Source organism: Myiozetetes cayanensis, unplaced genomic scaffold (genome assembly GCF_022539395.1).
Source record: "Myiozetetes cayanensis isolate MyiCay16 unplaced genomic scaffold, myiCay2020 scf5-8, whole genome shotgun sequence".
Classification (NCBI taxonomy): Eukaryota; Metazoa; Chordata; class Aves; order Passeriformes; family Tyrannidae; genus Myiozetetes; species Myiozetetes cayanensis.
In genome coordinates, this window is record NW_026087742.1 from 15,796,727 (window position 1) to 15,823,526 (window position 26,800).

A 26,800-nucleotide genomic window follows, 5' to 3' on the forward strand; every position below is an offset into this window, starting at 1 on the left:
AAGTGACAGGCTGGCTGCTTTTCTTGTTGGAAATACAATCTGAAATCCAGTCAGTTTAAAAGTCTGTGTCAGAAGATCAATGTCAGACCGTCAGAAGTTCCACAATTTCTGAGACAATTTGTTTGCCTTCAGTAACTTTTTCTTAACCTACTCATACTTTTCCTTTCACTGCTACATGCTGCCTCCTAAGAAACACTACAGACCTAAAGGCAGCAGCTTTCTTCAGACTTTGTTATTCTGTGTTTTCTTCATAAATAAAAAGGCATTATTTGGACTGCTGCTTTTTCTAGCAGTAACAGCATCAGACCTATTACTGCAGCAACTTCAGTAAAGAGTAACATTACCAAAAGAACTTCTACAAATATATTTTTTTAAGTAGTAGTGAACCTGATAAAACGAAAAATATTATAATTAGTAGACCCAGTGCTGACGATACAGATTTACAGAAGCACCACACAGAACTGTTAAAGCCAAAGAGGAAAATAAAGTATTCTGAAGTCTTGGTAACAATTCAAGATACCTGTCCAGAATTTTTCTGATTGATAAGTTGGTCTCCTGCTATGAGGGGATCCCAGTTCTGTTGTCGTATCAGGTCCTTCACCTCCTCATTGGGCATATCTATTCGATAATTGAAGTCACCACACCAGAAAATATAGTCATGGGAAAAGAGCATCCTTCCCTGCAAAGCAGAAGCACACACAAGGAAGATAAAAACACCCAGGTGACAAATTTACTACCTCCAGGTGCAGAAGTTCAGTTTTCATCTGTAAAATACATATAAATTCCAACTGAAGAGGACAACTGAAATACATCTACGCAAACAATGGTATGGTGTTCACATATACAGAGCGTGAGAGAAGGAACAGTTCTTATGTAGCTCATGTTTCTAAAGAAACATGAATCATCTGTATTGGATTCTAAAATTTTTCATCTTCCTACTCCTGTTTCTGAAGTCAGCTCCAAGGCAATGACTGCTGCCTCTGTCACAAAACCAACACAACACTCCCCTGGGATTTTGTGGCACAATCTCCTGACAAAATGCAAATCAAGGGCTTTAGTATTCAGATTTAATTGAAGACTTCTCAGTTACATCCAATTTTCATAGCTAGGGAGAGACACAAGGGCTCTCTTACTTTAAACAAAGCCTAAGGTCTAAAGTGAGAACTTTTACTTCCCCCTTTGTTTTGATTTTTCCGCTGCTCATAAGTAAATCCAAGCAGATGCACTGGTAGATTAAATGAGCACATTTAGGAAACTGATGGATGTGGTACTTTCAAGGAAAAGTACCACTGAAACATGATCATGGGAATAAATTTAGAAATTAAAAAAAAAACTGTAAAACTGCACAGTCCCATAAACACTAACAAAGGACAGTCTGACTACAAATTTAACACAGCTTTAAGTCTCAACGAAGCACTTTGTTGCACTGATAAAAAAATTAAGTATTTACTTGGTGTTTGATAATCCTTTATGAGAATATGGCATAGAATTGTTAGCAAAAATCATTCCTATGTACTGAAAACAGTGCTGTTTCCCAGGGATTTTTTTCTCACAGCTGATTAACTCTGGTGCCTTCAAAAGTTCTACCACATGTCAGGGATCTAAAAGGTCCCTTTCCTAAGCTAAATGCTTGATTCTTAATGCAAGTGAACTTATGCTTTATCACCTCTCTCAGGCATTGCATTGGAAAGGTCTATTCTTTCTGCAGTCTCCTGTTTTAATAAAAGTTATGCAAACTTCATTATCTCAGAGACCTCTGACTCAAGGAAATCTGATTTTCACAGGAATCTGGGGAGGGGGAAAAACAGAAGTGGAGCTTTTGGACGACACTGCTGGAGCCCCAAGCATTTTAGTTCTCATTCGTTGTGGAATTTGAACACTGCTGCTTACCATTGGAAAACCAAGTTTGCGAGAAATTTCTACGAAGTCCTCGTTTCTCTCTTTAACCTGGGACTGCCCTGCAGCAAAGTGGCTGCAGACAAAGCAGAGGCTGGAGGTGTGGAACAGCATCCGAATGGCCACAGCACCTTTGTTCCCAGTGGCTCCTCCCATGCCTGTCTTCACAGTGTCCACGGCAACATCCCTGAAAGAGTGAAACAACTTCCAGAAACACGGTACCCACGTGTCTGAGCGTGACCCTGGGCTGCCAAAAGAACATTTTCACATCGTTCTTTCAGCCACAAGACTGGTTTTAAAAAATGCCAACAGCTGTTGAGCAGGTAACAGGACAAGAGTTCAGCTTTTCAAGCTTTGTTGGTGACTCAGGAGGCATTTAAAAGCTGAGATAAAAGAATTTAAGCAACTACTTCCCCAGAAGATGGAACAACTCCTTCGGAGCCCCACATGCTCCTGGGTACTTTTGAGTGTTATCTCGCAACAGAAGGCGAGGTGGAGGTGACCCAGCCTGGGGACAGCTGTGCCCACTGACCTGATAAAAGGGGCGTGCTGGGGCCTGATGAACACGAAGAGGCAGACACCCACCAGCTGCTCAGAGGCCAGGAGCACATACTTGTAATCTCTTGAGATAGTCTTCTGCAGCTCAGCAGCCCAGAGCTTCTGGTTGGTTGTGCTAAGCAGTGAGACAGAAAATGCCGGTTTTAAAAGAAATCAAATTAAGCAGGTTTCTAACTGTTGATTGAGTTGAATGAATTTCATCCAATGATCTCATCTAACTCTTGGGGCAGTAAGCCAAAGCCATGTTGGGAATGGTGCTCAAATGCCTCCCAGCAGAGACATGGGCTCTAGACTGCCATGACATCATGATTCAAATTCAACCTCTACAAATGCTGCTTCACTTTTCCCAACACCACAAACAACATTATCTTTCCTATATTTCTGAGGCTAGATTAGAGGAGCAAAACCTAAGAATTTTCCTAGGGAGTTACTTCCCAGCCTACAGCTCAGTCAGTATTGGAAAACAGTTGTCCATGATCTGAGATCCAGAAGAAACTTCCTTGGAGACATAACAGACCCCGGTTTTTAGAGCTAGCATTGCATATAAATGAAAAATATCAGGCCTGGAATCAGCATTAAATAGACAGTGTGAAATCAGGGGATGACACGCTGCTACTTGGCACTCAAGACAAAAGCCCATGCAAAAGTTACAGAATTATGGGCTTTAGGTGCTCCTTCCAAGGAGTTAAAGCTTGCCTAACAGCAGTAAACAAGCAATGCAGAGAAAACAATGGGCAAAGGGAATATGGCCCTAGGACTACACACACATTTACCAGTGGTATCACCCACCACTGGGAAAAATTTATTTCCATAACCCACTCTGCTAGGGGTGAAAAATCCCAACCCCACAATAATACATCCATGGAATGGCAGTGAAAACTGACAGGATGAAAGGAAGCCTTGCTTTATCCAGCTCACAACCTGGTGCAAGACACTATATAATGACACACCAAGAACACATGCTTTTGGGAAGATTTTCACAGGATTTGCTGTTCCCCAGCAGTACAAGAACACCAGAGCTGAATTAAACATAGGAAAAAGCTGAGGAGCTGCTGGAGGTGCAATCCAAAATACAGTCAAGTGCTGACTGTTTGGATCCCTGAGATTACATTATACATGATCTAAGTAATCACAGCTTTGCTAGGGAAAGCTGAGATGAAGTCTGCAATCCTGGCACAGAAACTGGGAGAACCAGAACACAGCAAAAAACTAATCCAGACTAATCCAAATCAGCATAAAACAGAAGAAAACAAAATTTTAAATAACATTTTACTCAAAAAACATGCTTATCAACCAAACCAGTCCTGTATGGATTGTAACACCCACCTGGCATTCACGATGTTTCCTGCATTTAACTCCACCATTTCTTCAAACCCAATGGCAAATATGTCCACAGGTTTGTTTTTGCGATCTGCAGGGAAACATGAAAATAGTTATTTGTCCTTTCTAATTAACTGAAGAAGCAAGACCTCATATATATATTAATTTTAGTTAGAAATTCTTTACTTAGGAAGAAACTTCTTCCCAGCAAGGGTGGTGAGACTCTGGCAAAAGTTGCCCAGAGAAGCTGTGGCTGCCCCATCCCTGGAAGTGTCCAAGGCCAGGCTGGATGGGGACTTGGAGCAATGTGGTCTACTGGAAGGTATCCCTGCCCATGGCAGGGGGTGAGACTGGATGGTGTTTCATTGTCCCTTCTAACCCAAGACATTCTATGCTTCTGTGATATCTATTTTAATGTTCATGATCTAATTAGGAAAATCAGAGTTTTCAAGGAAAAAAAAAAAGACAGAATAAAAGTGCTACCTTGGAATTCGTGGATGCCAGCTAACTTTGGTGCATCCAGCAGCCAGTCAGTGAGGGTCTGATTTCTGAAGGCAATGCTCCGGAACTGCTTCCCACCGTTGACGTTCCACGTCCCAACGCACACACGGATCTTTTTCGGTTTTGCATACTTATAAAAGTTCTCACACATACTCTTCAGCACTTTTACAGATGCTGCAAAAACATTTGAAGAGATGTTATTTTTATAGGGAATGTTTCTTTGGAAAACTTGGCAATGAGAGCTTGCCCATATATACATGCACGGACATAGAGAAAGTTAAACTGTTGAAGGAGGAGGAAAATGTCCCTTACAGACATTCCTTCTCTGGTAGGGCACTGACTGACTGAAAATCAGCAGCAATTTGTTCAAAGCAATATAAATAGAAATAATACATGAAGGAAACATAATGTTCATGTTTTATAAATATCTGTCGTTCTTTCACCTTATCTGTGATTCTCTAGGGAAACCATCATTTTTCATACATACCAACACCATTTTCATAGATCACATTTATGAAATCCAATTTCTAGTACAGAACCAACTTGCAGATATATTCATTTCTGGAAGTGCAGAGTATGTCTATGTAAGCCACAAATCTGAATTGTTTTTTAGGTCAGTTGGATTCCTAAAGTTCTACTTTAGTGAGGAAAGTAGGCTGGGATTCAAAACAATTAAACTCATTTCTCTGTCCCACCAGCCTCTCCCTGTGCCTTGTTTTTATCTGCCAGATGGGAGAGAGAGGAACGACACATGTGTAAAGGACATTGTGAGAAATGAAACAGCTGATTCAGTGGTGAGGTAAATCAATATCACTTAGGTAAAGTACCTATTTTGAATGCTCTCATGGTTATGAGACTCCAAAAGAATCATAGAAACAATATTAGATGGAATTCTTCACTTGTTGCTCTCTTGCATAATAATCAGTTACTGGGCATGGTATTTTCATTGTAATCCCCCAAATAAGATGCTTAGTGAGCTGCTGCTGTCTTTTCAGTTATTATTTTTAAGTTTGCTACCTTTGAATTTGCTACAGAATCTTGGCTACCTGGTTAAAACAAAAGTCACAGATTCTCTAGGCCCTCACGGGTTTGAAACAAACTGGAAACAAGAGAAGAAAATATTATATTGTATTTGTTGGCTGTGAGCTCTTTCCCTGCTGAACAAACCATATATGCACAGATGGTAATCACAGAGAAAAGACAGTGAACTGGTTGGTGTCTCCTGGAGGCACTACAAGCAGACCATGCCTGGGATCATGCTTTCCTTATCATAATCCAGGGAAATGAAGCCTCGAAAACAGCAAGAAGCCAACGGAACACTCGACATCTTCAGGTGAGAGCCAAATACTGAGTCTACTTCTGACTGGACCTACACACCAGGTAACTCAAGCCAACAAGTCCAGCACGTGCCTGAAGAGCCACCAAGGCTCAAGGACAGGAGCAACCCAGGGACTTGACCACTGAGGGGAAACCAAACTCAGCAATGTTGTAGCCACAACACATCCAAATACCCAAAGAACCCAAACAGCACCGCAGGCAGCTCTGAAGGTTTGCACAGAGTAGCCTTTGTAGTACTCTGAGCAAGTTTTAGTATCAGAGTTTGGACTTTTATTATCTTCGGTTTCTTCTTTTTCTGTTGAAAATTTAGCACTTTTCAGCTTTATTTTAAATATTTACCCCAAATCATTCAGCGTTGCTACCCAGCAGCTTCTAAGAAAAGCTGCAAAACTGAATTTAACTCCTGACATTGTCATGAAGCCCTAATATGCAGAGCCTTATCACGTTAGAGTTTAACTTTAGGAGGGAACTGACAACACGCTTATTACAAACAGGCAATTCTTATCTTTAAACTAGCAAGCTTTCCAAATTGTAGAATGGTACTTTTTATAAATTAGCATAAACAATTTTTTTTTAAAAAAGCATCTGTTTTCCCAAATACCGAGTGAACCAGTTGCTTTTCAGAACTCCTGAGCCTCCTGCAAGTATGATTTGACTACATATTTCTGGCTATTTATCTTTTCAGAAAAACTGTGCCTCACTCTGTCAAAAATCCAATCAATTAAATTTTCTGTTATTTTGCAGGAAAAATACCTGCTGCTCTTAGGCAAATAGACATTTGGACATCAGTTCTACAAAGGGAGTGCCAATTTAATAGTCCATGAGGGATATTCTGTGCAACTGAACTTGATGGAACTACAACATCCAAATTCCTGTAGTAATGTTTCAATACATGCAATTTGTATCCAGGTGAAACTTGCAAATGCTAACAAAATAGCTGACTTGTATCACTCTTCCTGAGTTCTAAGCTAGAAGGCAACACCAGCAATGACAATGTGACTGTTTATTCCAATAAACACTTTTTAACACTGACCAAATGCCAGCGAATCAGATAATTTCAGTTCTATATTACCCAGGACTCAGATTTCATTCTTTAGGTACTCACTAAGAGTTAAGTAGGTAGAGTAAAACACATACAGAAAAAGCAAAGTTGACAAACGTAGAGGTCATTTTAATTTCCTCAAAATTATGCAGCAAAATCTGCATACAGGAGCATTAGGAATATTTTATTTTAAAGAATAGTTTCTGGGAACAAGGAGAAGATGAAGTGCCACACAGCTGACAAGTACTTGCAGCTCTCCCCTCAAAATATGGAATATGTACATATCCTACCTCCCCTAACATAGCAGCTTCAGGTAAACAGCTTAAGGAACATCAAAAAGGAGAATTTCCACTAAGAATCAGAAAATTCAGAATTTCTGAATTCTCCAAAGCAGGTCTCTCATATTTTAAGCTCAACATAAGGGACATTGGTCAGGATATTACTGGGATGTCTACAAGCAGGAGATGAAGAGTTACCTAAAAACTTCCCTCCTCAAGCTTCGCCTTCACTGAGAGTTCAACCTAAAGAGATGCTTGAATATTTTCCCTTCCTGTCACCTAGAGAGGTGACCAAATCTCAGGGAGTTTGACTGGAATTCTGTTCCACAAAACACAAGTGCCAGCAAGTTATTTCAAATCCTTCCAGCACAGCATTAACCTTTGCTGGGAGATAGTAAAACATCAGCCTGCCTCCTGCAAGAACACAAGCAGGTGGAGCATTCTGACAGCAAATAAGATGAAATTAGAAATCATATTGAAGAATATTACACAGACATGAGAAAGAAGCCAGAGAAGAACAACAGGTGGTCAGGTATTTACAGTTTAATTTACTATACTCTACCTGATTGTAATGATTGCTCTGAAACTACGGGTGCAGCAAGAAGAAAACAAGAAAAGATTAGTCAAACAAGTTAATTGCTTTTTAGAATTTTTCAGCAATATGTGAGAGAACATGCTGTAACACACAATTTATTACACATAACCATTTGCATCAGTTAAAGCACATCTTTTATGCCGCAAAATCTACAGAGTTTCACAACAGGATTAACAAATTCTCTTTCCTTGCTTTATTAATAATGGATTTACACATGATGAAGTACCCTGCTAGTTAATTTGCCACTTAGCAGCGAATGCAGAGACACGTTCTGTTCAGTGAAGAGGGATTAATGTTCCTCAGCTGCCAGGAGCTGCAAATATGGAAAGGACAGCTTGCACTCCCAGAGAAAGCGAGAAGAAATGAAAACAACTTTCAACTAATTTTGAGGCGAGGCTGATTTAGCAGGTTTCAGACACAAGGAAAGTTACAATAACATGAAACCTCGTGCGAAAGAAACGGGAGAAACACACCCTTCCAGGTTCCACATCGGATGAAGATGTGGGCCCACAAGATGAAGACTACAATTGGGCAAGGATTTTTGTCTTGTGCCAGAGATTTGCACCAAAGCTTTGACACGCTTTTCCTCATTTTAGGTTGAGAAATGTTCAGGAGAGGGAAAAAAAAAATTACAAGGAAAATTTTAGAATGTTATGAATCCCCAAAACTTTACAATAACCCACCATTTAGAACACATGGGTTCTTGGAAAGAAGACTCAAATTTCAGTTCCTTCTTTGCCCAAGTATGAGCTCCTCTATATTTTGTATCCCATGGGAGTGCTCTGATCACAGCCCTACACCTGACTCACTGTTTCCTTGCCCATCAGACCTACAGAAGGACAGGACTGACTGCAGTTCTGGGTACCATGGAGGCTACACTCCTTCTTGGGGATGCAGGATTCTGGTTCAGCTCCCTGTTCTGGGGCGGGGAACCACCTTGCTGGAGCCAGAACCCTAAGTCCCACATGGCTGCTCTGCACAAGCAGAATTTCTTATGGAAAACTCTCTGATTTTGACATAGAACTTCACCCACGAATAACAAACAGGTCAAGAAATCACTGCAGCACGTTAGTTTGGCACTATTAGTAAAGCAGACGTAACTTTCATCTTTTAATAAGCCAAGAGAACATTAAAAACAGCATTTATACTTCCAATAGTGCTTTGAGAACAAACTCCATACAGCTTTCTTACACCAAATAGTTACGAGACAGATTAAAATCCTGAAAGACACATACCGCGTAAACTGCTGGTGGTTAAGAGAGCCCGTGCTTTATCTGCTAAATCACTATTTAGGGTATTTCCCAATAACAAAACATCAATGGCCTCCTGCTTGGAGCTATCAAAAAAGTTATTTTGGATCGTTCTGGTCACAGAACGAGCACCATCCTTCAGCTTTCCAGCCTGTTAGGGAGGAACATGTATAAAATATTTTATGTTGGACACTGCTCACAATAACATTGGCAATATTCAGTAGCACATATGTAAACTGTGTTAATGATTTTAAAGTCTAAGGCAATTTCCTTCTTTAAGTGTTAAATATAAGTTTCCTGAGCCTACTCTACTACGTGTGCTGTCCCCCCACCCCCAAATGCTAAACAACACAGTAATACCTTCAAGGCACATCTAGCAAACAGATTTAAAAGAAATTAAATAAAATACTGCAGGGAGGGGAATAATTTTTTTTCCTAAGCCTTAGGTCTTCAAAAATTGATTTCATGTAGTGTCACGTTTAGACCATAACAGGGATTTTGGGCTTTCCCCCAAATAGTGAGAGATGAGCAAGAACTTGAGTCCAAATGCCATGATACACGAATATATATGTATATGCACATATGAGTTCAGAATCCACATTCTGAAATATCCATGTTAAAAACAGAGATAGCTTGGACTTATTAAGACCCTGTAACTTTTGAAAAGAGCATGCAATTCTCATGCAGTATCCCAGAAGGAACACAGGCACTAATCAATTGCTATGAACATTGCTCATGAAGGCCTTTTAAATGCATAAGGAAAACGACACAAGCTTAAAAAAACTACCCCAGGATTTAGTTGTACAAATTGTACTACACAACAAGGAAGAAACTGCTCTTTTGCAAGGCTAAGGAGAAGTAAATTGGCACCGGGACTTGTGGCAGACAATGTGGATGAGGCGTGGGGCGAACACTACTGCAGTAGGATTTGGATGGGATGTGCTCCCTTCCTGGCACACAATGCACAACTTATGATCCAAAAATACACTCACCGTTCCCAAATCAGGCAATTAATTGAAAGGAACCCAGAGAAAGCAAAAGAAAGAGCAGGTAAGGAGTTAGATGTAAAGAGCATTGTAATACTTTAAAAGGGACTGGTTTTCAGAATAGAAATGTATATTAACACATTTAAGGTTAAAATAATTTTTCTCCTATCTTAAATTTTCATATTTTTACTTCTAAGTACTCTTGGACTCTGAAGAATCAAACTGATGAGTAAGTAATGGAAGAATTTCAAGCATCAAACTTTTAATTTGAAAAATGAGAACACAACTTAAAATCTACATTTTAAAATGGATTATCAGAGTACTCAAGAACATATTGAGTAGTGACCTGGCCAGGTTTTACTGAAACTAGAGCAAGTTTGGTAAAAAAGATCCTCTTTATATAGGTGGGACTTGTGTCAGGGATGCTGTGTTTGACTTAGGAGATGTGACACTAATTACAGTTGTCCCAGGGTAAGGATCCAGTGTTATTCCAAAGACAGCTGAGTATATGCACTGTCATGGTTTAACCCCAAGCTGAAACCAGGACATCTTCTCTATTCTGCATTTTAAACACTAAAAACGGAAATGAAAATACAGTAAGTGCATTTTTCAAAGTAGAAAATTTAAGTAGCCAAGTGAATGGCAGAAAACCATTAATTTAGGAAAAGAACTAAGGAGGGTTGAATGGGTAAGTCAAGAAAAGGGGAGAAACTCCATAAAATACTTTCTACAGTTTTCCTGACAAAAATGAGTGACATTTTTGTAAGAAAATAAAACTAAACGTCTTTAACCAGATTCCACTCTACAGTAAAATAAAAGCAACTCCCAAAATGAAGAGGTCTCGTATGTACCAGTCAAGGGTAGAATAAGCAACAAGTTCTATTCCACTTATTTTGCTTTTATGTATCTTGCTGTGGGACCTCCCACATGTGCAGAAAAGGGCCCTGGAATGGTCTGAACAAACAAGTGATGGAAAAACACACAAAACAGGTGACTAAGAGTACATGGGATGTAACACAGAACAAGGAGCAGCACATTCTTTGACAATAAGAATGGTGTGAAAAGACATTTTTGAAGGAACTAAAGGCAAAAACTGCTAAGGTTCAACATTTGTTTGTCTTGATAGGTATCACCTGGTAAGAGAGAGAGAATCATGGACACAAAAAAGTGCAACATTTTGAGAAGAAAAATAAAAGACAGCGTTAGAAAATGCGAACAACTCAGGCATCAACCAAGACAAAACAAGCTGAAGGGAAACTGAGCATTACACTGTCATGGAGTAGGGAACTGTTAACACAACATTAGAAAACAGGGTAGAAACAGCATTTGGAGGTGTTTTTTTTTTCAGTAATTGCAAAACTAAAAAGAAACAGCTGGAGGAAGGTGCAAACAAAAACCACCCAGCTGCAACTTGTTTAATACTAACACTGTTAAACACTAAAGGCATGAACAACAACGTCCAGTCAAACACATCAGAAAAGAAAGGAGAAATGGTAAATGGAACTGAAACAACAGCAGGAGAGGCAGAGAGAGAAGTGAAAATATTCAAAACCACTAAAGCTGATTTGAATATACACTTTTCTGAACTATGATCTGAAGAAATGGAAGATTTGAGCCTTATCCTATCACACAGAACAGTGTTGTTTGGGAGGCAGAAGCATGGCTGGGAAGGGATCTACTGGACTAAAATCCGGTTATCTACACAACCTAACAGTTTTGTGCTAATTGTTTTGTTGGTTAGGTTTGGGATTTTTTTTTTTTTAAGGGTTACCAAAAGAAAGGGCACATTTTTAAAAAGAAAATCTCATTGTTGCTGTATTAATGACAGACTTCATTAAAACCCATGCTGAACACTGTTAAAACATTCAAGAAAATGTACTTTACCTTCGCTTTTCCTTCAAGGGCTCCAGTTCCAGCATAAATTTTACTGACAGAATCCCCATTCACAGACCACATGGATCGGAAAACTTCCTGAAAGCGAGTAACTAACTGAGGCTTCTCAGCTAATCCTAATACCTCCAGCTGCTTTGTTAGCATCTGCAACATTTGTAAAAGAAAAATCTTGAGATGTATTTACTGAAAGGCACACTGTATTTTTCAGCACATACGAATAAAACCCCTCACTAAACTAAACTAAATAAAAAAAATCGATTTTCGAGAGCTTTTAAAAAATTCTTTAAAACCTCGAGGTGTCCAACAGCACGAAAAAAGGAGCCTAAAACAGTGAACACAGAATGACAAAGGTAAAATTCTGAAGGTTGGTCAGGAATTAACAAAAGATACAAAAGGAAACTGGCACACAAAATTAAGAAGACATAAACAAGAAAAGAAGCTTCTGAAATTGGGTGCTTGCTCTTAGAATTTTAGGTGGTCATCCAGAGCTCAGCACTTGTTAACTTGAAGTATATACCATGCTAAATAAAGTAAGAATTCATGTATCTCATTTAAACAGAATTTTTAAATTAGGTAAGCAGCTCTTCAAGATTTACCATTTCCCTTCTTATTAATCAGCTTTATATTTTTAGCTCTCATATTTTAGCTGAAATCATAATTAAATCATAATTTAGTTCTCGTCGCTAAAAAATTTGGCACACCTAGTCTAAAAAAAAAACACCAAACAAACAGTTGTATTAATCCAGTTCTTAAAAGGTAAGAAAGGAAAAAACAGAGCTGCAAAGCTAAGTTTGACATATAAGTGCTGCACACATTAAGAGTGGATAAAGATTTGTTCTTATGCCATAGAAGACTCCTGTGTTAACGCAGCAGCAAAGCACTACATATTCCAGAATTGGATATGTTTGTTCTACAAACAGCTACTCACAGAAGTTCCTCTTACAGATGCTAAAACAATAGCATTTTAATTCTATAAAATTCAGAAAACAAATTTTCCTTATTTTGACCTTGCAGCACCCATGATTTTTCGTTTTTAAACATGCTGAGGATCTTCAGAAGTCAGAACAAGGAACATATCACACCATAAACCCAACTGCCATCTCTGAAACATGTTAATTCCCTTTTCCTAGGGAAGTGAATGCTGCTTTTACAGCCTAAGTGCCACAGAAGCATCAGCTGGACATGGTTTTCCTACCTCTAAGCCAAGGAAAGCCTGGACGCTGTTTGTTCTATCCAGACAGTCCAGGCAGTTGGTTCTGACAGTACCACTCTGGGATCTGTGCCAAGGACAACGGGAGACAGAGAGAGAAAACAACTGAAATAACTCATTTAACACATTATCTCCTCAACAAAGACAGGGACATGAAGATCTGAACCAGGACAATAAATCAGGGTATTGTTGGTTCCTGCCAGGAACAGAAGGTGAGCTCCCAAGAGCAGCACCGCTCACTGTACACAACATTTTCTGCAAATAACATCAGTATTTCTGCTTCAGTTTTTTGCAATCCTCCTTGCTCGCTTGGTTAAAGTGTTATTCAGGATTAGGTTTTCCTTTCAAATAGTTCAGCTAACATACTTCCCAAGAACCTCAGAGGGAAATAACAACTTTTGTTAAAACAAAAACAAAACAAAACAAAAAGTAGAGACACTTCTTGGTTCTGTTTAAATAAACTAGAAGTAAGAAGAATTTGTGATAAAACTGAAGCCAATTTCAACCACTCCTTACTTTCTCTTTCCTGCCCAAATAAAAATGAAAAATAAGCCTTTCCCGCCAAACCTCGAGGGAGGTTTGAGGCTCTCAGGCCTGCTCTGCTTTCTTTGGGAAAAGCCCAGAAATTCCTGCTGGAAAGCTCTTGAAAGGATTATGTCACACAACATCCATGCACTGCTTGCTTGGCCAGGAGTACAAAATTCCTATGACTCTCCCAATGAGAGTCACTAATTCCTTCCTGCTGTGATTCTCACTACACGCTTTGCCCAGTGAAGTCAGTATGGTTTCAGCACGTGGACTGGGACATCTAACCAGAAACCACAGAAAGTTTTGAAGAACTTTCTCCAGGATTATTTTTTTTTTTTTTTGCATTACTATCTCCACATTTGACTTGAAATACAAAAAAAAGCCTGACATTACCCAAAGGAGATGGTCCACGAACTCACAAACATTATCATCGTGTCTTTCATTAATGCTGTTTTTGAAGTCATTACAAGCCACGGCCTATTTGGCTTTCAGCCTGTTGCCAGTCTTTCTGATGTGTGATTATTTGAATCTACATCAGGATGCAAACGCTGCTCTCCCAATCCAAAGTGTCACACCCCTCTGAAAGCTTTTTGGAGTACGGTCAGTGACATTTTGAGCAGCAGATGGGGAGCTGAGCACCCTCCAACTAAATCTAATCCTATTAAGGGCTACTAAACCCTGTCCCTGGGGGATTTAATCTCACAGCCAGGCCAGAGCACAGGGTGGCACTGGAACTCTCTTCTTCTCTCCCACTGCATGAGGCACAGCATTCAACAGCTCTCTCAGGGAGAACCTCACATGGAAGGGAGAAGAGCAGGAATGCTGCCTCTTTCCAGCCCTTCTGCTGAGACAAGCACAGCCTTCGCTCCAGGAATAAGGACAGAAGTACAGAGCAGGACAGAAATCAGAAATCAGGCATCTCATTCCCTCTTTGAGAGAAAGGAACCACTCACATGGGGAACTCAGGTGCAAACAGATTCAGAAAAGGATTGCACTGAACATGAACTTTTACAGCACACAGAAAATGGTGTGTTCCATCACTAAAGGAGATACAGAGAACGTTATACTGGAAAATGGAAAAAGACTCATTCTGTAATCTGTCAAGAAATAGGACAATTGACCATCTTCACTAAATCATCAGGTCAAAGGCCTGAAATTAATTCTTGTCCCTTCAATGTCTCATAGAGACCTTCTACGAAGATTTTTAGAATGAGAAAAAAATTGTAATGGAGTAGAATAGGTGACTCATAATTCAGCTGTTAAGCATCATCTTGGATACAATGAAAACACCACAACAGAAGCTACTTTTTTTCCCTTAATTTTTCTCTCTTTTCTCTTATCTTCGTGCTAAGGGGCGAAATCCACCCCAGCAACCCAATTTAATTTGAGGAAATATACAGAAGTTATATACACACAAACCTTTTCACTTCCTTTCCATCAAAATAAAAAAAGCCACACTCCAAGAACTTCTGGACTTGAGGTTTAAGCACACTGTGCAGTTTTTCTGCCTTTCCACCTTTAACCATCTGATGATAGTCGAAGTTCACCATTTTGATATCAGCTGAATGTTCAGATGCTTTCAAATGGCTCTGGTATAGTAAAAAGAGAATAACAACATATGAATATATCAGTATCTGAACACACAGAGCTAAACAAGAGGCTGCAAGTGTTTTAAAGGCTGTTTTATCAGCCATCTTGTATATTACAATGCTTTCTCTTAGGTAAAACTTTCCCTCATATTCACTGAAAAACCCTGAAGTGCTCACACAATGCTTGTTGGCAAAGCATTGGGCACCTGGGAACTCTGCTGTCTCCTACCAGGAGAGCTGGATGCAGCAAATACCCCACTGAATGCCCCAAGATATTCTCCTTCTGCAATACAAAGGGAATAGGAAAAAAGGAGAGGGAAATAACAGATGGCTATTGACATGTTCTCTGGCTTCAGACAGAACTCCTCGAACTGTCAGGATTTATGGACTGCACTATGACAGTTATTTTTAACCTAACCAGTGGGAATTAATGAAAGTGGCCACTCATAGTTAACATCTTCCGAACAAACATTTCCTTTTAATCACGAAGCAGCTTTCATGTTTAAATTGATAAATTAATTTGTGATTTTTAAAAAAATGTTAAGGAACAGATCCATTAATTCCAAGAGAAATGTCTTTGAAAGGAACATCACAGTACTAAATATCACAAAGTATCATTTATTTATTCATGAATTTTATAGTGTAAAAAATATTTATGCTTTTTAATAGCATGAAATACGAAAATAACTGAAAATCCCTCAACATTGCCTATGTTGCTGTTATAATTTTTCAGCACAGTAACCAACCTGAACAGAATCAAGCACAAATCGTACAGAGAGCTCTCAACAATTTATTTCACATTATGTATCTTAAGCAGCACTGTTACGATAAATCAAATTTGAACTCCCAGCGGCAGTTGCTCCAGAGCACAGCATTCCTGGTTTGGTTTTCAAAGGCTGTATAAAAGCTTCATTGCCAACTAGCAAACTCCAAGGACAGGCACAGTGAGAGAACTGTCACACTCACCTGAAAAGCTTTGCTGAGCATGTGCTCCCCTTCTTTTGACCCAAGTAAATTTACAATAATTTGCTTGCCATATAAATTTTTAAGAGTTTGGAAATGCCTGTTAACAGAAGAGAAATTCCAGAGTCATCTCCTGGCATGCAGAAAATGAACAGGAACACTTGCAACACCGACCAAGATGCTGCCAAATATTTCACTATAAATTTAATTCACATTTTCCAACAAAGCACTAGAAGGTATAAGCAATCCCGGAGAGCTCCCTGCTTTGCTGAATCCCACATTTCTCTAGACAAAGCCTCCTGTTTGGAATGATACATCCCATCTCTGTGATGCAGCATTTATCAGAGATCTGTGGTGCATTACCAAAAATCTAAGATGTTCTTTCACCTGTCAAAAGCTGGTGCATTCGCCTCGAAACCCCTTGACATTCTGACACGATGGGATCCCACCTATGACATGAAAATTACATTAAATTATTTGTCTTGCTTTGAGTGAAAGCCATGTAAATGTTTCATCAGCTCTAATAAAATGCTGGTAAGTCTGAAGAACTTGGAGTCCCTGTGAGGCATGAACTATTTTTAACCTTTCCTGTAAAAATTGTGTCACAGCAGTAGTTGCTGAACTAGTCCCTCTTTCTAGGAAACTTGGATGAAATTATATTACAGTAATTCTTGATCCTTATTGACTTCTTGAAAAGACTTCTCCTCAAGAACAGTTCAGAAGAAGACAGTCTCTCTGGATGCCCTCAGACAACCTACTTAAAACAGGAAAAACTCAGAACTTCAAAGAGAAAACACCTAAAGAGCACTGGACGTTCAAAACGTGTGCAGAGCAGCGTTCAGAGACTTGAGAGAAGCAGGCCTAGCGAGTCACATCATAGCACCAACTCACTCCCAAAGAATCACCTCATCCTGAAAGGGAACTGTGCAGAAGAACCCGAGGGCTACTGTATTCATGTATTTTTAAACATGTTAGGAAACACTTTTATAATTAAATCTATCTCCTGTTTGTTTACCTGCAGGCCTGGCTGTTCCCAAAATAAGGGAACAGATCCTCGAATCTGTATGAAAGATGACACAGAGTCATCTAAATATATCACCTGTAAAGAAAAGAAAAGAAGCATAGTGTTAATAGTGATCACAGTGTAATGTTTTAGATTTCTTAGCTTTAACTAAACATGGAGTCAATAAAATATATTTACATATTCCATATTCCACTAAAAAAAGTTAAAACGTTTATTGTGTTCCCTGGACTTTTCTCTTTAACCCCTCTGAATACCTAAGAGAAATTGTGGCACTCTCATGCTCCCTCACAGGATCATGATTCACACAATATGTTGGGAAATACAGCAGGCTTTTACTATTTGGGCCTGAGTAACTCCTGTGCCACCAGTAAGAGGTTTTAAACAACTTGGTAAGACTTTCAGCTCAGGAGGCTCAAGGTAAGCACAGCCACCCACAGCAGTTCAGCTCATGGATAACAGCTTCTTAAGCTACTGCAACCCAGGCTCCTGTGTGCCCTTACCCTAAGCTACACTGAAAACCAAGATCACTGAATTATGTAACCTACTTAGACTCCTTATTTAGCACCAAAGGAACTGTTCCAATATCTGTTGGCTACAGGCTTGACTTGTGATCTGTCGATTGAGAGCAAAAATCACAGCACACACGTGCTAACACTGGCTTTGTCAGCCAAGCAATGTGCCCTGCAGCTTAACATACCTGTTCTGTTTCAACAAAATTAGCAACATGACCGTCATCGTTTGTTCCCCGGACGTTAAACCTGGTGCCAGCCCGTTCACAGCTCAGTCGTGAAATGAGACAAGCCTTTGCCTGCTTGTGAGCTGCATAAATTGTCCTTATCTCCACTCCCCCACACATGAGGCGTAGCAGCCAGTCATCACAGTTCACACCGTAGTGCTTCAGATGTAAATGCAGCGACTGGTTCCTATCAGGGACAAAATAATCATGAAATAACTGGGAGGAAATTAAATCCAGCTCAAACTGTTAAGCCCACTACTAACTCCTTACATTTTACAACTACTACCACGAATAAGAACAGAAAAACAAGCATGCTATAGTTCTGTGATATAACTCTTCTTTAAATGTACCTGAAATAGCAAAGTTTACATGAGAACAGCTTAAACATTTGCACAATAAGAATATGGGCTGAAGCTCTGAATTTTAATGACCTTAAAATATTAACCCTTATAGCCCTGCTCATCACCCAGTAAAAACCAACACTCAAAGCTTGTTTACATTTCTCTGCTCAGCCTTGCTTTGAGAAGCCAAACATTACAGACTCTGGAAAAAGCAAGCTGGAATCCCAATGACAGGGTTGTTTTTGTGGTGGATAAAGCACCATGCAGTTTCACACCACCACAAAATAAAGCTAGAGAAAAGTTCTTGTCAATATACATTGATTATTTCCATTATATGTCATCATATCCCAACACTTCCCAGACAAGCTTCCAGGAATACATTCACAGCCAATTGAGTCTCAAATTTCTGTAAATATAAATTTCAGGGTAAAGTGCTGGTACATTATACACTACAGGGACAAAAAGCAAGTTTCCTACAAGTCCTATAAACCTGCATCAAGAGAAAAGTGTTTCTGAAGACTTGAGCTTATGTTCTGTCTTAATACACATATTTTGTCCTATACTTCACTCTGATCAGATTCCTCTACCTGACCAAAACAGTGGCAGAGAGTAGAGAAGCCAGAGCTCGTTCATATGCCAGAACTGGTTTGGTGTCTTGTATTTTGGACAGAAGAGGGGGGAGGACGTAGCTTTTCAGGTGTTCTAACAAGATACTGCCAAGTCTTCAGTGCCCTTCAGTGCCTTCCAAGTTTCATGGACACACAGACCGTTTTTAACAAAGGCTGAAGAGAAGGGAGCAGAATTTCTGACATGACACTTGTGTGTATTTCCAGCATTATTTAAGCTGCTTATTGGCAGGAAAAGCAGCATTCCTTTTTCCCAAAGTTCTCTGTGTGAAAATCTATACTTTATTCAAAAACAAGCACCAAAAGGAGCTGCAAGTTCAGCAGCCAAGCAAAGTGCACTTTGTAGCAGAGCCTACCTGCTGTGTCAACAAAACCAGCAATATCAATTTGCTGTGAAATAAAACTTTTAAAGTGAAAATCTGTGTCTTCTGATTAAGAAACTCTTAAGTGGCCATGGAAACATCCTGTCACTAGTAACATACTTATGCCCTTAGAGTTAAAGTCATGGTATTCCATCTCACCAAGATTTGTGGGAGAAAGGTGTACGTGTGAGAGCTGGGAAAGACAAGGATAAAAACTTCTGTAGAGGGATTCATTACTCTAATGCCTGCTGAAACAACTGTGAACTCACCAAAAAAACCTGTTGTCAGTGGTGTGCTCCTGCATGCTGCGGTGAGCATTGAGACTCAGGTCTAGACTGACACCAGTTGCAGACCAGGCAAAGTAGAAGTTTCCTGAGTTCAAGACTTTGCGCACTTCTGAAATGCGATCCTCGTCTGTCGGGTCAACTCGCAGTGACACAAACTCCGTGGAAGTGACTCGGAACACTTCAGAGTCCTGAATCTTTCCCACAGACATGCACCCTGTCACTAGAACCAGGTAATGTAACAGTGTGTCTCCTGTAAAACAAGAAAGGCATAGGTAAGAGAATGGGTCTCAGTGGAGTGGGGAGTGGTTGCATTTACAAGCTCAAAGGCACACGGGCAACCCGTTTGCCTGAAAAAAGTACAAAAAGAACCAACACCAAGAACACGTTCCCAAGCTCTACAGACAAAAAGGAAACACAAACAGCAGAAACTGGGCTGCAAAGAGCAAGGATTGCGAAAACGGAAGTTATTTTTGTCCCCTCCCTCATTTCTGGGAGCACTCCAAACTTGTAAGTTACTCTACCAAGGGAAAAACCAAAACAAACAAATAGAAAAAAACCCACCAGCCCAGTTCCTGTTACAAGGATTCAGTTTTACAGGAGCAGCATAGATTTCTTTCCCAAATGAAAAATGGAAGTTTTACATATTTGACTCACCGAGGTTTAATCTTAGCACACCCAAGAGCCCATATGCATCCATGACTTTGGAATAGGTATTCTTGATTGTGTCTTTTTCTGCAGAAGCTGTGGAGAGAAAACATAAGATATGATGATGTAAAAGCCCCTACACTGTGGCAGGGAGAAGGAGCCGCTCCAAACCGAAAAATCCAAGGGATTACAAAAGCAGAGCTTACGTGACACTTCTGGAAAGAAATCAAGATGTATGACCATATGGCACTTTATAATGGAAAAGGAAGATCTCATGACAAAGTACCATCATGTTATGTTTTTAAGCAACTTGCAAACACTCGAAATGATGTTAAAGGAGAACGTAGGCATTTTTAACAGCATCATCTCTTAATATAAAAAACATCTACAACACAGGCAATTAATATCCATGAGAATGCCCTCCTCTCAGGTGCATGGTGGGACTCTCGGGGATGGTCCTGTGCAGCGCTGAGGGCTGCAGTCGATGAGCCTTCTGGGTCCCTTCCAACTCAGCATATTCTGTGATTCTGTCATTTTATAAATGCTGCTTTTATAATCAAAAATCATTTTTTTCTCCGACTATAAAACCCTGATGTGGCAGCATTATCTCCAAAGAAGTAAACAAGATTATCACAAGTGCATTTTAACTACTTTTAGATATATTCCGAGAAAAGCAAAACTCTGGCAGGTCCACAAAAAAGAGTATTTAAAAGAAATGTCTTAGATTAAGAAAACACAGTTTTCACAGACAGTTTAAAAAAAACACCCTGTAATATGTTAGAAGAAACTAAAGTATGCCTGCCATTACTCACCCTGGAGTTAATGTAACACTTTAGCCCTTTAATCAGCACTCAAAAAGCCAGGCCCACAATCTTGGCAGTAGAGCCAGGTGAGAGATGCTGCAAAGCAGCAGGATCCAGCTTTGGCAGTGGATCTACAGGGATCAAGATTTCTGGGTCACCAATGGTCAGCACTGTCTGCTTCCTCAGAAATTATCTGCTTTTCACTTTGACCTAAAGAGCAAATGAAAATGCCTACTGCCCTGGCATTCTGCTATGATCTCTTTCACATTAGCTATATCTTATTTAGAATAAAAAAGCTATATTTTATCTAGAATTGCTCTTCCTAATGACTATTCCCTAAACCTATCCCTTCTATTCAAATATCTGCCAGCTCTCTTAATCAAAGTGAATCAGAAAATCCAATATAGATGAAACCATTATTTAACCACAGCTTGAAATCTAACCCTACTCAATGTTTTATTACGTGGATTTTTAAGAAGTTTCTCTATATATTTGTACTGACACCCTGTATGCCTGTAATAGAGATGCTAAAGATAAGAGAGCTACAGCCAGCATGAGGATTTATTTCCAAAGTCCTCTCCCAGAACAAGTGTTAAGAACCTGCAGCCAATCTAAACACATTTTGTCAGCATCATCAAACCATGTTTTTCTTAACCAGAAGACCACCAGAGGCTGGAAAGAACCTCTAAACTTCAAAACCTGGTTCTTTCAATCTGCTTTTCAGCAAGGGTTTAACGATATCAACATAGTCTTCTAAACTCAACTTTGGTAACCAGAGAGCTGCCACGTTCCTCCTCCACATTTCAAATTATTAATGAAAGACGAGGTTTAGTCTCAAACTTCTTGCAGGATTTATCTTAAAGGTGCCTGCCAGTATTTAATGACATTTCAGAACAATGGTTTTCCTGTCTACGATGGATTTACTCTCTTTTTCCATTGCAGAGAATGCCAGTTATCCTTGCTAAGCCTTAATAAGTAAATTAAGTAACACGCACTTTGCAAACTCAGAACAACTAAAAAGGGCCACCCCTAACAAAGCACCAAAGAATTGCAAAAACAAACAAATGGAAATACAAAAACTTATTGTGGTCAGTCAATTACTATTTTCTTAACAAAGCAGCCAAGCACCAACCAAAAGCATTTCACATGAGGTCTTCCAGTGACGTTAGACTTAATTCAGTGTGAACTCAGCAAAACTTTTCCACAGCAACTATATAAGTATTTCTATCTGGCACTGTCTGCACTTTTTCCACTTCTTTTTAAATGGGTTCCCTTCTTCCATCTTGCCCTGGCCCCTGCTCACCCACTCCAGGCTTCTGCTTTTGGGGCAATGCACAACAAGGGACTTCCCACCATCAGGAGTGTTACAACATCAACAAAAAGCATCTGAGGTTTCTGAAAACCAAGATGAAATCAGGAAGAAGACACGGCCCCACCACATTCCTCCCCATCCTCTTCCATTTGAACCGGGACAGTCTCCCAAGGGACCCTGCACAGCCTCCTCAACAGGCCAAAGTCTGCCCTCCAGAAGCCCAAGGCAGTTCTACTGACCCCCTCCTTACTCATCCAAAATTAAAAACTTTTTATCCTTTCACAATTGTTGTTAGCAATACCAAAACAAAAACAACCAAAACAAACCAACAAAGATCTCCACAAAATCACAACACTTTTGATGTGGTTCAAGACAAATTGCAATGCATTCTTGCAGAATTTCAGCAAGCCCCATTTGCAGTGTCACAGAAAAAGAACAAAATAATTTCAAGCCAATATTTAATAAAAATTAACAAGTCACAGTATTTTAAAATGTGCATTGTAATAATCACACCCTATAAATCACAGACTCATTTAAGGTAACTGATTCAATTCTTTTAAAGGCAATATGTCAGCTCTCCCAGTGTTACACAAATGGAACCCCACCAACAATCCTGCCTTTAGGATAACTTGGTTCAACATGTATTCTGCTTAATTCCAGATTATTAATTAGTTTTGCAACTTTAACAGTTATACAGTTCAGACCATATTAAAAGTTACCATGTGGGCTTTCTATATTTTTGTTCTTGGTGAGTTCACAGACTGCCATGACCACACATTTTAAGTTAGTGGCTACAACCTCCATCTAGAATATAGGACTCTGAGCCAGGAACAGTGACACAATATGCAGTTCCTTCAGGCACAAGACTCCTCATTTACGTCAGCCAAGAAAACGTTCATGCTACTGTCACTTCAAAAAGTTTAAAATTTGAAAAAATTATGAACTATTCTTACACAGCTTGGTTTTGTGCTTTTAAGACTGAGGTTTTCAAGCTTTTTCAAATTAGGACGGTTAAACTTTCAGGAGATAAATTAAAGCTAGCACTTGAATATTACCACCTAGGTGACATTAAAATCAGAGTGGAGTCACCACTTTCAATTATAAATTAACCAACTGAAGAACCATTTCGTTACTTTTGCTACTTTTAACACCTCTTTTATCGACACATTGCTGGTACGGGGTCAGCTCGAGATGCTGCAGTCTGAGGGGATCCTGCCAACTTGCTTCTCGAGGCCTGGTGAAAGCACTGGGATTTAAATGTGTGGGAGAATTTTTGTTTCAAGAAGTGTTACGAGTGGCAGTGCTAACCATGAACACCAGAGGCCCGCTGCACACAGGTCACTCCAGCCCTACTCCAGCCCCACAGAAAGCTCGGGGTGGGCACAGGGCCTCCTCCTGCTCACACCTGTTCTGCCCTCAGCTCTACCACGGGACTGGAGCCCCAGGATGTGCATGATGCTCCTGCTCTCTCCACTCAGTGTTTTTTTCCCAGACGACAGAACATTCTCCTTTACTCCTGGCAGGCGACAGGAGTAAAGGCAGCTTCCCACTCCTTTTGGGATGACTCACCAGCAGGAACAGGGAGAGAGAACACACTCCTACCCAGTCAATGAAATCTTTACAGGTAACATATCTTATTAGAGTCCTACTTCAAGGAATAAATATACTGTCTATTTCATATGGCAAATTAGAAAAACGTATCTATGACATCCTCCCACTAAACTCCAAACAAATCAGCAGTGAAGGTGCTGACTTTTAAGCCCAAGTGGTCTCACCAGGCTTTGAGAAGCAAACTGGGCAGGATCCCCCTCAGACTGCAGTATCTCAGGCTAAGGACACAGTACCAGGAGTGTGTCAATAAAAGAGGGGTTGGATATATCAAGGCAAGCAAAGTATTGCTCAGCTGTTTTGGCCACAGCTGATCCACACAGGGTACTTCGAGCAGAAGCGTGGCCTGGGCTGCTCCCACATTCAGGCAATAATTATGCAATCACCTCTGAACTATCCACTTCAACCCCCTTCCTGGCTTCCCTCTGACTTTGTTGACTGAAACAACAGCACACAGAGCACTCACTGAAAATCACCCACCATCTGAGCTGTGCAGCATCTCATAGCCAGGCCTAACTAAATCCTCTGAATCATCATCTTGCAGTGCCTCACTGAGTGCACAGCGGATGAAGGTTAACGCAGTTATCCTTCCCTCAGCAAAATGACAGATGTGCTTCCTTTGAGATGACATTTAAAGGATCAGTAAGCTTTCAGTCCTTTCTCTTAGCCCATTTCAAAGCCAAATTTCTATGCAGGATATTGGATATTCCAGGAGGTGCAGTTCACTAAGGCCTTCTGAACCGAGACACAGAATCAGTTTTAATGGTGAAGTGCATTTCACTGGGTTCTGCACATATTATACATTCTACATACTGGTAAGAACTATGATCAGGTATAAGGCTGACCACCTTATTTAATTTCCAGTATTTATCAAATGATTTGGAAAAGTGCCTTACAGTTTGAGATCGGTATTGTTGATTTTTATAGTTTAAAAAGGGTTGGTACCATCAGCAAAACCCACAAGTTTTCAGCAGTTAAAAGTGATGCTGTTATGGATTTAAATTGATATGTGCTTGATTGGACTGTTTTGCTATCTATTGACACAGATTGTACAAACATATGGGAAATCTTCCCCAAGGAACAGTTTTTCATTACTTTGTCTTTTATTTGTACCAATACCCAGAAGTTTGTAAGGCTACAGACTGGAATCTTCTGGCTGGGTTCTGTGGCATGGCAAGAGAGGTGGAGAAGTAGCAATTTACAAATCTTTCCTGAGCACTAATAATTGTACTCATTTAAATAAGTATCAAAAAGAAATTATACCAGACAGGAACAGAAAAAGAGGGGAAAAAAAATCCTGAGCTAAGGAACTCCTTGGCTTTTTTTCTGCTGTCAAGTTTAGGATTGAGATCTCCCAACCACTAGCAAAAGTTTCAGTACCTAAAGAATTTAGTGAATTAAACACAAATTAAATAGAGAGAATGAAAACAAAATGCCACTGCTAAATATTCACTGGGAGACTGTGCCCATGTGCCAGGCAGAAAAAGAGTAAGCAGCTTCCTGATTAAGGTTACTGAAAACAATATTCAGAGGAACTACTTCCAGCTGAGTAGGAACGTTTGCTGTGCTGTAACCTACCAATTAGAATTTCAAGGACAACATATTACAGATTAATAACATCCTATCACTAAGTACAGAACAAAAGGGGAGAGAGGATTTCAAGCTTCCTTCAGGTCCTGCTTTCTCGGTTTGGTAACAAACTGAGGCACAGAAGAGGGCAGGAACTTGGAAATAATTTTTAATTTTTAGGGAAGAAAGTTTATCCAGGTGCCTGCAAGTGTATCCCAGCATAAAAAGCGACTGATTTGCTGCCCTTTTCGAGCATAACTTTCAGGAATAAATAATTTTTCATCCACTGGCCCTTAAGCAGCTTAAGCCTGTTCCCCAGTTACTAAATACATGCTAAAATAACATTTAACACAAATCTTCAAAGCACTTCAGGGCTTGCACTGACCCTGCTCAGTAGCTTTAGGGCTGGACACTTGCTCCCAGTCCACACCACAGAGTTCCTTGCCTTGCCAATACTGCTACTAAATAAAAGGAGATTCCTGAATACACAGTAAGAAGAAACTGCATCAGAAAAAAAAGATAATTACAAAAACAGGAGAAAAACACCCTTTTTTCTTCACCTAGACCATCACACAGTCACAGCTACCAAGTCAATCACTGCCAGGCCTGTTACAGGTACTGGCTAAAGAAAAAATTACTTTCTACAAAAGAGTCAAAACCAAGCTCAGAAACCCTGTTCAACCAGGTTCTTTGATTTCCTGAAGAATATTAACCAAATGATATTTTAAAACCCTACGTATAGGTTTCATGGTTCTCACTTGCACTTCTCAATGTCTGCCAAAAAAAAAAAAAGGGGGGGGGGAGGAATTTAAGGGAAATATTTCATACATTTATCACTTAAAACATGTAAAAATAATTTTGCAATGCAAGACACCTTGCTCCAAATATTACTCATTTTATTACAAGACAAATCAATACAGAGTCTCAAGATGGATTAAAAATACAGGGACAAAATAAAGCTAAAAATCAAAAAGCCATCAAAAACGATACAAAATGAGATAAAAACAGATTATGATGATGTAACATTTAAGAATATAGAATTTTTTATTATGAAATACATCACAGAGAATTAGCTTGTCAATGATTCATCACATATTCAAAAGAAAGTTGTTCAGAAGCAAAGAAATAAGCAAATGTTGTTGGAAGCAATTAGAAGAAAATTTAGTGGACATGAAAATATACATGCATGATGAAATGCAATTAACTGTGTAAAACTCTCAAGAGATGAAGGTAAGAAAACGTCTCTCTTTCTTTTCCCATTTAAATCAGAAGCCTCTCCATTAGCAAACAGGAAAACAGAACAGTTGCTTCTTTACATTCCACAAATAAACAGCTTACACCATGTCAAGTCTGCCACCTTTCTACACTGTAGTTATCAAAACAGATGGACTTACAGAGCACAGCCACAGCTCCGGATTCAAACATGAGACATTCCTCTCTGTTCCTGGTTTCCACGATCACACTGAAGGGAAGCGGATCCAGCTTCTGATAGACACGGTATCCTTTACTGAAAGCCATTTTGCTCCGATCACAGGCAGCC

At 39.7% G+C, this 26,800-nt stretch overlaps 1 protein-coding gene across 1 annotated transcript in view; it reads right to left on the minus strand.

Moving 5' to 3' along the window:
* The window catches only part of SYNJ1 (synaptojanin 1), a 46,945-nt gene extending 20,145 nt beyond the window's left edge, over positions 1 to 26,800 (minus strand). The window contains 16 exon segments of the mRNA XM_050331416.1: positions 521 to 679; positions 1,891 to 2,083; positions 2,429 to 2,569; positions 3,781 to 3,865; positions 4,258 to 4,449; positions 8,764 to 8,929; positions 11,649 to 11,801; positions 12,853 to 12,934; positions 14,815 to 14,984; positions 15,951 to 16,047; positions 16,335 to 16,396; positions 16,963 to 17,046; positions 17,669 to 17,894; positions 19,306 to 19,573; positions 19,978 to 20,064; positions 26,655 to 26,800. Of these exon segments, the coding sequence (XP_050187373.1) occupies positions 521 to 679; positions 1,891 to 2,083; positions 2,429 to 2,569; positions 3,781 to 3,865; positions 4,258 to 4,449; positions 8,764 to 8,929; positions 11,649 to 11,801; positions 12,853 to 12,934; positions 14,815 to 14,984; positions 15,951 to 16,047; positions 16,335 to 16,396; positions 16,963 to 17,046; positions 17,669 to 17,894; positions 19,306 to 19,573; positions 19,978 to 20,064; positions 26,655 to 26,778 (2,289 nt within the window). The 5' untranslated portion in view covers positions 26,779 to 26,800.